Raw genomic sequence first — 13,813 nt, 5'->3', positions numbered from 1 at the left:
CACGATTCTTTCTGCAGTCGGAAGTCTAATATTCTGTAGATTCTTTCTTGTTGGTGCCATCAATATTTGGGTAATGCTGATTTCAACAGCAATTCAAAGAACCATCAATGTTCATTGTGTGGATTTTTGGACTTCTAGGCGGTTAATTTTCACCTATGCTTCATTTAGAATTATATTCAAAGAATCTAGTCTGTTTTCTTCGTTTGCCTTATTGTCATGAAGCTCTTGTCCATTGAAGCTTAAATTTGATATTGATAAAGGGAGTTTGATCAGCGGAAAGGCAGGACATTGAAACAACGTTGGATTAGATTTTGCTTTGAGGCTGAATAACGTGATTCTATAAATTGGGATAACGTCGAACTCATATTTTCTAGTTTAAATAGATCCGTGAGTAGGTAGGCTAATACAATCAGTCAAATGTAAAAATTCTTAATTAATTTTAAGCAGGTCCTCCTCCGAAATGTATTGGCTTTCCTTTTCTAGTTGCCTTACTTATTGGGTTTTCTCTGTTAGACATTCTCTCTGGCTCTACGTTTTCCAAAACATGCTCTTAAACTTCATGTTGTCTATAAATTCCATGCTAGATGTTGTTCTGAGTTGCTTTGGCTCATCCAATAGTCTTATTGAAAAATTTATAGTAGGGCGATAGCCAACATTTCAATAAGAATAATTATTTTCTCAAAACCTTCCATTGATGAAATCAGTAGGCTATAAGCAATAAGAGCTTCATGAAACAATATTGTAAAAACCGGTAGAGGGGTTTATCCAAAGATATCCCAAACATTCAGAATAGGTATAACTAGTTGAAGCTTATTGAAGGATTGTTATTATAAGTAGTCAGTATGTGCTAAGTTGGAAAGTCATTCTCACTTAGGGTGACCACTAACGACATAAAAAGTGTGTTGAACAAGTGTGTACACACATGTTCGTCATGCATGTTGTGTTATCAACGAGAGACAAACCTAACCTCAAAAAATGTTGTTCGAAGCCACAACAATGTATTGTGAAATGTGTGTACACACATGTTCAACACATGTAGTTTGTGACGACAGGACAAGTGTGTTGAACATGTGTGTACACACATGCTCGTCATCCATGTTGTGTTATCAACAAGAGACAAACCTAACCTCAAAAAATGTTGTTAGAAGCCACAACAATGTATTGTCAAATGTGTGTACAAACAAGTTCAACACACTTGTCCTGTAGTTTGTGGCCACCCTTACATGATAGATAAGGGTTAGTAGTCAGTAGTAGATGTTTATTCATTTATTTATTCACAATGGAAACAACGGGTTTCCCCGTTTTGTTGTAATAATTGAAAATATTTTTTTGATTGGGATTTGGAAAATTTCCTTACAGAACCAGTGGGGACTTCAGCTCCTAGAGTGACAACCGTTGACCACTCAAGGAAGGCAAAAACTAACTCTTCCATCGCGCTTATATGTCCTGGCCAGGGGTTCCCTGTACCCTATTATAGGTATTCTATTTGAAATATGCTTGATATTTGATCAATATCCCATAGTTATTGAAGAAAATTGATCAGTAGAATTATTAAAAGAACCGAAAATCTTGAATAATTTGTATGGTGTATACAGAGCCGGTTGGGAGTGTGAAGCCAAAGTTTTCTGGATTTGTGGACGGCATTAAAATGGAAATGAGACAGAAATCTCAGATCACTTTGCTGTGTCCGGCCCAAGGCTTCCCGGTACCCATGTACAGGTAGGATCGTTCGAAATCTAAAATTTTCCAGCTTTAAATCGTCAAACCATTTCATGTACAGGTAGGATCGTTCCAAAATTAAAAAAATTCCAGCTTTAAATCGTCAAACTATTTTATGTACAGGTAGGATCGTTCCAAATTTTGAAAAATCTTCAAATCGTGTATTGAAATCGTCAAACTATTTCATGTACAGGTAGGATCTTTTCAAATTTTGAAAAACTTTCAAATCGTGTACTGAAATCGTCAAACTATTTCATGTACAGGTAGGATCGTTCTAAAATTTAAAATTTTCAGCTTTAAATCGAGTATATTGGATCTGTCAAACTATTTTATATTAATAAAACTTACAGAATAATAGCGATAAAGGTTATTTTTAGTTCACTCGTTTAAAGTTTTTCTATTATTATATGAGAATTCGACTGAGTTTCATTCAATTATTATTATATGAATTCCAGTACTGTATCTGGCAAAGTGAAAAACTAAGGTTTTGATGAGAGTAGGTCTCTTTGTGAAGGATTGTCCTGTGTTAGTAGGGTTGTATGATATCTTACAGCATGTAGGATGTAGGCTGAATTTAAACAAGATGTAAGAATAATTTATTGCAGTACAAATTAGGATCATGAAAGTGGGCATTGAATCATAGTTTGAGGTTCTAATGCGGTAATACATTTGACCTGTAGTTGCGGTTTGTAGAAAATAGCCTAGGGCTAGGCTTTAATATTTTTTTGTCCCAATGTTATGAAATTATTTGAAATTTTACAAATTTTCACAATTTTAGAAAATAGCTTGATTAAAATTCACGCTTCTCAAAAATAATTTGTTGATCCAACGTCTAGAGTCTAGAACTAATAAATTAAACATTTCATACTTTCTCAATTCATCCTAATTATATTTTACAATTTTTTAAAAATAACTTGAGGGAAGTTCACGGATCTTGAAAATCCAGATGTACCGGTAAGAGAATACGATTTTCTACTATGAAAACAAAAATACACAGCTTTCAGTTCAGGTGCTCATCAAGCCTTCAGGATCAATTTGTTGGAGGAGTTTATGAATTGGTACTAAATTCAATTAAAATAGTTAATGGAAATAATAAACGATATTATTAATAGTTGAGCATTTAGGATAGAATAGATAACAATGATAGATCTATTTGGGTTGAGTGGTAGAGAGGACTAAAAAGTCCCAACTCCGCCAAATAGAGAGATTTTTCAATTCCATTTCATCTATTTCAATCTATTAACTACTACTGTACAGTAATTGAATATCGGGGCACCGAGCTTCGCTCATTATTTTTATTTATTGATAAACAGAACACAATTCTCTAAAATGATCGTGTTTATATTTCACAGCTGGCTATACGTCATCTTATGAATTTCGGGGATGCGATATTTTGATTTTTCACATACTCACTCGCTCACTCACTTTTTTACCATCCACAGCTCTTTCAGCCAAGGATGAATTGTCCTTTTATTGTCGTTCAGCGAGTTTTCCCAAGGATGAGACCTAGTGCAATCGAATCTTTATATCATAAACCTACTATGTTCCAAATTTCGTGAAAATCGTTAGAGCCGTTTTTGAGATTCGTTAAACATAAATAACCAGATATATAAATACAGAAATTGCTTGCTTAATATAATAGGATTTATAATTGCAATAAAAGTTTATAATCATCCCGCCAGGTGGCCGATAAGAACCAATTTATACATATGAATTCCTAGTAATTAATGAAAACTCCAAAAACTCAACTTTAATAATGAGACCCAATGCACCTAGAATACAAATGTATTTTAGGTACCTTGGATAGACCCTTATCACATCGACAAGAAGACATCAATAAAATCGGAAAATTCCTAGTACAAGTTACTAAAAAATTCCCAAAAATCACTCAAATAATGACAGACCCTAATTAACTTGAGAAGGAAAACTATCCGTAAAATCGAAAAAAAATTATAAAATTATAGTTGAAAAATATAATCATATTTAAATTAAAATCTTGTTGAAGGGATGTGAATTGTTTGAAAACTTTAGCAATGTAGATGATGAAAACAGAAAATCTTGAATACTTTGTATGGTGTGAATACAGAGCCTGTCGGGAGTGTGAAGCCAAAATTTTCGGGACTAGTGAACGGACTTATTATGGAAATCAAACAGAAATCTCAGGTCACAGTGCTGTGTCCTGCTCAAGGCTTTCCAGTGCCCATGTACAGGTAGGATCCATCCAAAATTCAACATTTTTCTGCTTGAAATCGAGTATTTTCATCATTCTAAAATCATCAAAATATTCCAATTATACTTACATCCACTAAGTAAGTAAATGAAGTAAGTCTAATTACAAAAAATTGTACAGTACTTTGACAAAAATAGCCTAAATTATGTTGAAATTGGTAATTTATCACCTACTAGCAGGTAACCCGTGCTCCGCAAGGATCTTATTGAAAACTGAACAAACGGGACAAATTTAGGATCCATCCAAAATTAAAAAATATCTGCTTCAAATCGCCTAGTTTATTCATTCGAAAATCATCAAACTATTCCAATTATATCCACTAAGTAAGTAAATCCAATAATAAAAAATTGTACAGTACTTTGACAAAAAGAACGTGAATTATGTTCAAATTAGTAATTTATCACTTACTAGCAGGTAACCCGTGCTCCGCAAGGGTCTAATTGAAGACTTGACAAACCGAGAACTGACGTACTTGAATCTCGAAGAATTCAAAATAGACCTATAAACATTCTCGGTAAATCAATCTATAATTATATATACAAAATTTAAAGTTAATCAGTTGGGCAGTTTCAGACGTGATGATGCGTCTTTCGTGAATGTCCTATCCCGTAAGCCAATCCTTCATTATATTATAGATTAATCAGATTGGAATTTACAAAATGAGAACAGGAGACAAGCTGTTGAAACCCAATTTTTCAAAACTAGTAGATAAACTGTGTAGAACTTGTTTTTCCGGTATGTCCGACGATATTTCACACCAACAATTCCTATTTGCAAAAAGGTTCAAGTTGAATGTTCCATAATCATCTTCTGGAATAGTCCTATCTCATAAAGAAGTCAACTGTAATAATAATTGAAGTAGAACGTTTCTTCAGCTTGGGTCTCGGGGTACAAAATAATTATACTCTTCCTTTATTCTTTTGTAAATTATTATCAATTCTTATAGCCTTATTGGCTGATCAGGGAGCAATTTCTGGGGGTTTCCCTGTATGGTCCCGCACTATACTGTTCAAATAAATAAATAGATAAAGTATTCCTGTTAAGCTCATCAAAGCATCCAAATTAATCAGATCAAATTAATAACTATCCGTGTATCAAATTAATAATTTTGCACCGGGATTCCTTCCCCAACATACAGGCATCACCTTTAAAAAATCTACAAATTATTCAATTGATCAAATGTCAAATTCCTGTTGCCAAATTGACGATTCTATGATAAGTTAATTTGAAAATATCTGTCAAACCCTAGAACCTGTGGGGAGCGTGAAACCAAACTTCCCCTCATCTGTAAACGGTCTCATCATAAAATCAAAAGTGAAGTCCAGTGTTACTATGATTTGTCCCGCTCAAGGGTACCCCGTTCCTTCTTACAGGTAGGAAATTGGTGAAAAATCGACAGAAAATCAGGTTCATTAGAAAGAAAAGTATCCTTCAATTTATAGTTTGCTGATTGTCGTTGGAGCTGCTAATTTTATGATAATTTGGAAAGAAAATAATTCTCCATTTATTTATAGTTCGTCGATTATTGAAGCTGTTGATTGTATGATGATTTGAAGACTTGAAAAGTAAATTATTCCCAATTCATTTGTAGTACGCATATTGTTGGAGCTGTTGATTGCATGTAGGAAAGTTTCAAACTTTTTGTCCTTCACAGAGATTTGATAATTTAATTTTCACGGGTGGGAAATTAAAAAGTAACATGTTATTTTAAAGAAACGCATTTTTGAGCTATGTATTATAGAAAATGAAGAAGGTAGGTTAGAAAAAAATAATTACAAGTACCGTACCTTGAAGTCATTAAAAATGTTACACTATTTTGTCTCTGAATTCCATGCTGTATCACAGGTTACCCTTACCCACATAACAAAGGCTTAGATTTGGTGTTCATTATTTTTTTCAACTTATGACATTGTGTCCCTCGTGTTCTGTCACATTATATTGTTATTCTTTGAACTTATGTCAATTTATGACAGAGCCCGTGGGATCAACAGCTCCTAAGTTTCCATCAATGGAGAATTCTCGGAGTTTTACCGCTAGATTTGGCCAAAAGTTCACCATAATGTGTCCAGCCCAAGGGTTCCCTGTACCTTCTTACAGGTAAATTGTTACTTTCATTTTTGAAGATTGGTATTTTGTCAAAGTAACATCAGTAAACTCTTGAAAATTCTTGCTATTTTGATAGAATTTTTGTTTAGGCCTAATTAGAAATTGTCTCGTTGTGCTGTCTTGGTTTGGGTTCTCTGTTGATTGTTTATTCAGGATTTTAATTGTAAAGATAATTTTAGAGTTTGACCAGCCTTTTCGTACATATTTGTTATTCAATATTATGCTCTGTTATCTTTGATTCTAATCAGTCGCTGAATTTGTCGTTCCCTTGAAGAGGCCAAGCTTCTCGCTCAAAATTGACGTTTTAATTGATGCATAACTCGTAGGCTTATTTTAAAGAGTGTCGATTTCAAATACTTGTCCAGTAAAAGACAAAGAGTGCAAACAATTCTGATTTTAATCATACTACAGTTTTGATATAAATATTATTCATATTGTTCATAAATGGAACGATTGCAACCTACTTTTCACCTTTCTCCCAAATATGAGATAATTTTAATTCTGTAGGATAATCAATTCAATAATTGACTAATTCTCTATCAAACTATTTATTGATTTATTGATCAATTAGACAATTGAATAACTGAATAACTATTCACAATAACGAAATATCTCGGATTATATTTATTGGGACTCCTCACTCCAACATTCAGAATATCTTCTCCAATATGTTGATTGATTATATCAGTGAGGTTAACAATAATGAAATCTCAGATTATTTTTATTTAGACTCCCCACTCCAACATTCAGAACATCTTCTCCAAATTCATTCTATTAGTGGGTTTATTGATGTTATCTATGTCAAATTTTTCGATTTCTATCCAGAGCCCGTCGGTAGCCAAAAACCGAAATTTCCTTCAGTTGCGAAAAGTTTGACTTTTGAAGCGAAATGCAAAGAAAGTGTGACGGTTCTCTGTCCTGCTCAAGGGTTTCCTGTTCCGATGTACAGGTAGGCCTTAATTTTCTTGAATATAAATTTCGACAGTCAACTGTTCAAAATAGAAAAGGATCAACTCTATTCTAAAACGGTAAGGCGTTTGAATAAAGTACCTAAGTAAAAATAAATATTATGAATGCAGTCCTTTAGTTGAGTAGTAATTAAATTTCTGAAATAGGTATGAATTCAACAAAGTATTATTTGAAAAACATTTCAGGTGCATAATATGCCACAATACTGTGAAAAACATTCCGGGATCAGTATGAGAATAATCATAGACTAAGAATAGATGAAGCTCCTATGTTTTTGAATGAGAATGACTTGATATTCCTCCAAACCACTGGTTTATTAAACCAATAATTCAAGATAGTAGATCTAGTTATGTTGTAATTATCTGGGGTAGATACTGGATCTAAGGAAGATATCTGGAATGATTTTAATAATCCAGTGGCTAGGAAAACATATAGTCGTTTTCAATAAATAAGGATATTTACCACTTCACAGAAAGTTGTCTATGTTTTCTCTACGGTATGGTATAATGTAAATAAAATCAAAATAAGCTATCTAATCTCATAGATACCTTATACCTTAGATACCTCATACCTTATATTTTTCACCTTATAAGCTATTCTCAATGAGTTATATTCCAAATATTCACTTAGTAGGTCCAACGACTGATAGTTACTTAATTTTTCGATGTTAATGTCAGAGCAGTAATCTTATTTCCGGGAGTTCAGGTACGTTATTCCAACACAGCAAAAAAATATCTATTAAAATATTCTGTTCAATGTGAGTTAATTACTAATCACACTTGAAATTCCTATACAATCTAGCAGATTTTAATAATCACCAATTTTCAATTGTCATTTTATTCAGAACCGGTCGGAAGCCAAAAACCGAAATTCCCGTCCGTTGCAAAAACATTGGCTTTTGAGGCAAAATCTAAAGAGAGTGTCACAGTTCTATGTCCAGCGCAGGGGTTTCCTGTACCCATGTTCAGGTAGGACTTCTAAGTTATTCCAATTTCTGACTTGCACTTTGACGACAAATCGTCTAACAAGATATTGTTTCATGAATAATAGAACAATTACTAAACAATATATAATAATGTTTAGTAGATTCATACTAGTTAGAAATGTTTTTCTGTTAAATTTGACGACCATTTTGAAAACTTTCAGAGCCGGTGGGAGCTTCTAAACCGAAAGTTCCAAATTTGGATCTCAGAATTGTGAAGACCGATTCGAAAAAGGATCTGAATCTGTTATGCCCAGCTCAGGCTTTCCCGGTACCCTTCTATAGGTAGGAGTTGATCGAAGTTATGCTCTTCAACGTTGGATTTACCAGGTTTTCGTATTATTTTTAGGATCTCTATAATTTTTGTTTTGCTGAGGATGAATATCACATGCCGGATGATGAGAGATAGTTGCTAATTAGATTAATAAAAACAATATAAAAATCTTGTAGTACCCTCTATTTTTTAAAAACTTTAAAATAGTTCAACGACTAGTTTCGACACTAACTTTTTTAATTTTTCTGCTAATTAGATTTTGAATTCGAGTTGAAGTAGTTTAGAAAATTGGTTGACATTAGATTGGAAACATCCTACTGGAGATCTTTAGTTGACATCGATCATTTTATTGAGATAAACCACAGTTTTATACAAAATATACTCTGAAATCTGGATTCTGGGAAGCTCGGTTCACCGCTAGCAGAAACTTCAAAAGAGAAAGTAGAAGGTTGTAGTATATAGGTTCTAAAAATTTTAAAACTATCCATAATAGTTTATGAGAAGATCTTAATATTCTCAGTTTATACAAAAATATCCTTGGTTCTCGGACTACGAGTATTTCTTGAAGTACACTAAATAATAATGATAAATGAATACATTTTTTGATCGAACGTAGTGAGGTCTATGTTTCAACTCGATTTGCTTTTGTCTGTCTGTATGTAACGCGATTACGGCCATTTAATAGAAATCGATGAGATTTGGCTGGAATATTCCTTTTTCAACTGCGCGTCGATGTATACACAAGGTTTTTTTTTTGAAATTTTGCATTTTAAGGATAATATGAAAAGAAAAGGAATTCCTCCATACTCTGATATCTTTATAATAATTATCATCTACTTTGAAGATAGGATCAATCATACTATAGAATTATCCATAATCAATCAGCTGACAAGTTGATTATTCATTAATCATATGGGCTACAAAATCAAACGTGAACTGAGTTTATTAACATAAGTGAGTTTTTGAACTTGGAGAAAACAAATAACAGTTTTTAAGAGTAAATTATGATTCAACTGTGAATTGTGATTCAACTGAATCAACTAGAACAGGTGACATCAGATACTTATGTATGAGAAAACTGCGTGAGGTCTACTGTTCACAGAACTACTAGTTGTTATTGTTTCCAATTCTGCACAATTCCAAAAAAAACATAAAATGTAGAAGATTTTTAGTCCATCTCATTAGGTACAATGAATAAATTCTCCCAATAATTGTCTCTTAATCATTAAAAAATTAATGCCATAAATAGACCCAGTGATAATGGGATAGGATTCCACAAGAGTTATCCAAAATTCACTCTATCCCAACTTTCATTTTTTTCGAAATTTTTAGATTTTGTTTCATATAGTTTCGGCTAGCAAGTGTTAATTGTTGGAATAGGTATCTACCTGGATGTCCTCAAAAACATTGAATCTTGTTTTAAACTGAGATTATTATTGGAAACCTCGGTTACAGAGCCAGTGGGAGCTTCAAAACCGAAGGTGTCCGTTTCAGATCAGCTGTCAGCCTCGAAGACTAACCTGAAAGCCGCGTTTAGTATGCTGTGCCCAGCTCAGGGTTATCCGGTTCCCTTTTTCCGGTACTGTGACTAATTTTTTCATCAATTTTGCTCCTAAAAATATATTTGAATGTAGAATAGATTGAAATGGATAGATGGAATAGGAAAAATTATCCAGTTTTTGTCCTTTTCAAGGTAATTTAGATCCTTCGTTTGTAGGTGCAGTCATTATTTTTATGATCCTTCATGAAGGTAAATAATATCTGGATATTGAAGAATCAAAGTACAGGGTCTGTATAATAAGTAACCGGACTGACTTCAAGAAATTTTTTATTGTCAAAATATTTACAATTTTTCATTAGATATCTTCAAAGTAGCCCCCATTGGAGTCGATAACACGCTGATACCGGATTTTCAAATTCCCGAACGCTCCCTGGAAGTCGGCAACCTCTATGCTGTCTAGAGCCCTCGTCGTAGCACGTTGAACGTTTTCCAGAGTCCCGAACCGCGTCCCCTCAAGTTGTCTCTTGATCTTGGGGAACAAAAAGAAGTCCGGTGGTGCCATATCCGGGCTGTAAGGAGGTTGTGGCAACGTTACCCTCGACTGTTTGGCCAACTGCTCGGTGACGAGCAGGCAGGTGTGCGACGGAGCATTGTCGTGATGGAGAATCCACGAATCGGCAATCCCCGGACGGACTTGATGAACACAAGTGGTTAGTCGACGGAGCACCTCTCTGTAGTACTGGCCATTCAGAAAGAGTTTGTGCCACCCGACCAAACTGTAAACGGCCAGTACTACAGAGAGGTGCTCCGTCGACTAACCGCCCGGGTTCATCGACTTCGTCCGGGGATTGCCGATTCGTGGATCCTCCATCACGACAATGCTCCGTCGCACACCTGCCTGCTCGTCACCGAGCAGATGGCCAAACAGTCGAGGGTAACGTTGCCACAACCTCCTTACAGCCCGGATGTGGCACCACCGGACTTCTTTTTGTTCCCCAAGATCAAGAGACAACTCTTGATAAACAGAGCACAATTCTTCAATATGATTGAGGAAGGACAAACAGGCACAGCCCAAAACTGTTTCTTCCCCGAATTTTGATTTATATACACTATAAATGGTCCAAAAAGTAGGTTGTTTCATACAATTGAATTCAGGTGCAATTTTCAGTCGAAATATTTAAAGACAGAAAAGTTCTGATTCAAATTGTTTACAAACCAAATTGAATAACAAAACAACACTCACTAATCACTTAAAACTGTAAAATAATGATTAACTTTGAATATTATGATATACTCTAATTTCGATTTTTATCATCACAAGGTCATATCAACAAATCAGATTATTTTGATAGAGTCTATTAAATTTATAGATAATATTTCTCGCGAGATACGGTAAGCTGTTTGAATGATTACACGGCTGATCTCCCACACAGGCACACGCATCTTCTGTTATCGACAGACGACAAAATCTGTTCTTCCATGGATTAATTATCCTTTTAATGTCCTTCAGAGAGTTTTTCCAGGGATGAGACCTAGTGCAATCGAATCTTTATATTATAAACCGACTATGTTCTGAATTTTGTGAGAATCGTTAGAGCCGTTTTTGAAATCCGGTGGAATACAAACATATAAACATCTAAACATATAAACAGAAATAATTGCTCGTTTAATAGTATAGGATTATGCTTCTTCAATCATACGTTTGAAGCAATACATTCAAGGCAATATCTGCAGTTCAGGGGTATCATATCCCATTCTCAGGTTTCTGCATTTCAGTGTGATAAGGCTTAAAGTGAAGAAAGTTCTAGAAAATATTTCTTATCACAGTATGTGCTTTGAAACATTTGTGAGATCGGTATTTATAGAAGAATATTTGGTGAATGATGATTTACAGAGCCGGTAGGAGCCTCAAAACCGAAGGTCTCAGTTCTGGATCAGTTGAGAGCAATGAAGACTGATTTGAAGGCTTCGTTTAGTATGCTTTGCCCAGCCCAGGGTTATCCTGTTCCGTTCTATAGGTATAGTAACCTAAACCTATACCTATACCTATAGTTACCTATACCTATAGTTACCTATACCTATACCTATAGTTACCTATACCTATACCTATAGTTACCTATACCTACACCTATAGTAGTATAGTATATCTATAGTTCCTATAGGTATTATTCTAGTGAGAGACTGGAGTTGTTGATATTGGTATACTTTTTGTGTAGTTGAGAAGTTGATATTGTGGTAATTATTCATATTGAATGAAAAAGACTAAGAAATTGTCAAAAAACCACAGATTTATTGATAATTAGAAAGACCGGTTTCGGTTATTACACCATTGTCAATCTCTGATTGTTGAGAGCAATTAAGTTTTAGTTTATCAGAATTGTATACAATTGCAATTCAGTTTTCGTTTATCAGAGATTGACAATGGTGTAATAAACGAAACCGGTCTTTCTAATTATCAATAAATCAGTGGTTTTTTGACAATTTCTTAGTCTTTTTCATTCGATATTGGTATAGTTATACAGAGGAAAGAACTAAGCTCTTGTTCTTTGTTCCTCCTTCATCTGTGGTGTAGTAACACACTTTAAATTTTGATTTAAAACAAATTTGAAGTGTTTGAAAGTGTAACGACTTTTAGCAATGATGACGTTTAACCTGTTGTTCGTCATCTTAAGACTGAGGAAACTCAACTATAAATTATTCAGCGTTATTTTAGTGAGAGACTAGAGATGTTCATAGATTCTATTGAGAGATAGGATGTGTTATTGTATTGTTGTAATTTCATTGAGTTTTGGGTTTTCGGAATGAGTAATATACTTCGAATTATTTTCAATCATTCTCCAGCGTTGTTCTTGTGAGAGACTACCGATGTTTTGGATTCTCCTTGTATTCGTATTTGCATATATTTCATCAATAATTTTTTTGTACCTATCATAGTCATTCCACTGTATGTTGGTGTGACTAAACTACTTTTGTTTATTTGAATTCGATCTTCATCGTTGTTCTAGTTGAGAGGTTACAGATATGTTTTGAATTTATTCATATACAAATACAATCCAGGTAAAAACAACAGGCATTCGCCCAAAACTGCTTTAAACTTTAATTTGGAGTACCTACACAGTCTAGAGTAGGTTATGTAAAAATGATAACTTAATCTACACACTATTTTGAGAAATTATTTAGAATTCATGGTTTTAGATTTATTGAGAATTCATGGATGTGGGATTCCCCAGGATTCTTCAATAATATACTATAATTGATATTTATTTATAATTGTATTGTTCTCATTTCATCGAATTTTGGAATGAGTAATCTACAAAGAAATTTTTTCAATCCTTTTTCAGCGTTGTTCAATTTAATCAAGGGTCCTGTTATAAATGGAATAAAAACTTTGATGATAAGAGACACGGATAAAATAGCCTACATATAAATAATAAGTTACTTATTGTAACTGGTTAAAATGAAAGAGAAAAAGAGTAGGACGTGGTTCAGTTATTTATTTGAATTATTTACAGTCACTCTTCAACGTTGTTCTTGTGAGAGACTAGATATGTTTTGGATTTTATTGAGAGCTGTGGATTTTCCCAGATTCCATCCATAAATGATAAAAAAGTTAATAATAATTTCTCTGAATGTTGGACAACACATCCAGAGGAGTTTATTCATGAATTCAAAAACATTATATAATATTTTTATACATTTTCAATAATATAACATTATTCAAGTTTTCAAAATAATACCTCACTATATAATAGTTCTAATATAATTATACAAAATTATTTGAACAAAAATATAACTGTTTGTATTGTTGTCATCTCATCGAATTTCGGAGTTGTAGGAAAATTATAAGGAGTTGGGCCTGAATAAGATTCAATTCTTCAATCTATAGTGGAATGCTTATGGCTCTTCTTGGACACTTTTATCGATTTATGGAATGAGTAGGTCCAATGTATGATAAAACATGTATATTAGGATGAAAAGTATAATAAAGATAAAGAATTAATAATTTTTAAAAATTAAAAAGGATAAATTGAA

The 13,813-nt window shown here is 33.6% G+C and overlaps 1 protein-coding gene across 39 annotated transcripts in view; it reads left to right on the top strand.

The window, feature by feature from the left end:
• The window catches only part of LOC111045692 (Down syndrome cell adhesion molecule-like protein Dscam2), a 460,637-nt gene that overhangs the window by 213,627 nt on the left and 233,197 nt on the right, over positions 1 to 13,813 (top strand). For 4 of the 39 annotated variants that reach the window (XM_039427616.1, XM_039427613.1, XM_039427632.1 and 1 more), the window contains exon 7: positions 9,736 to 9,859. The exons of 28 other annotated variants lie outside the window; for them this stretch is intronic. In XM_039427616.1, the coding sequence (XP_039283550.1) occupies positions 9,736 to 9,859 (124 nt within the window). Of the gene's footprint in view, positions 1 to 1,359; positions 1,478 to 1,595; positions 1,720 to 5,993; positions 6,047 to 7,868; positions 7,993 to 9,735; positions 9,860 to 11,675; positions 11,800 to 13,813 lie in introns of those variants that run through there. 7 more of the 39 variants (XM_039427618.1, XM_039427610.1, XM_039427626.1 and 4 more) reach the window with 5 other exon arrangements.

Source organism: Nilaparvata lugens, chromosome 5 (genome assembly GCF_014356525.2).
Source record: "Nilaparvata lugens isolate BPH chromosome 5, ASM1435652v1, whole genome shotgun sequence".
In the NCBI taxonomy this organism is placed as follows: Eukaryota; Metazoa; Arthropoda; class Insecta; order Hemiptera; family Delphacidae; genus Nilaparvata; species Nilaparvata lugens.
The sequence above is the reverse complement of the archived record's forward strand: the minus strand, read 5'-3'. Positions and strand labels throughout refer to the sequence as shown.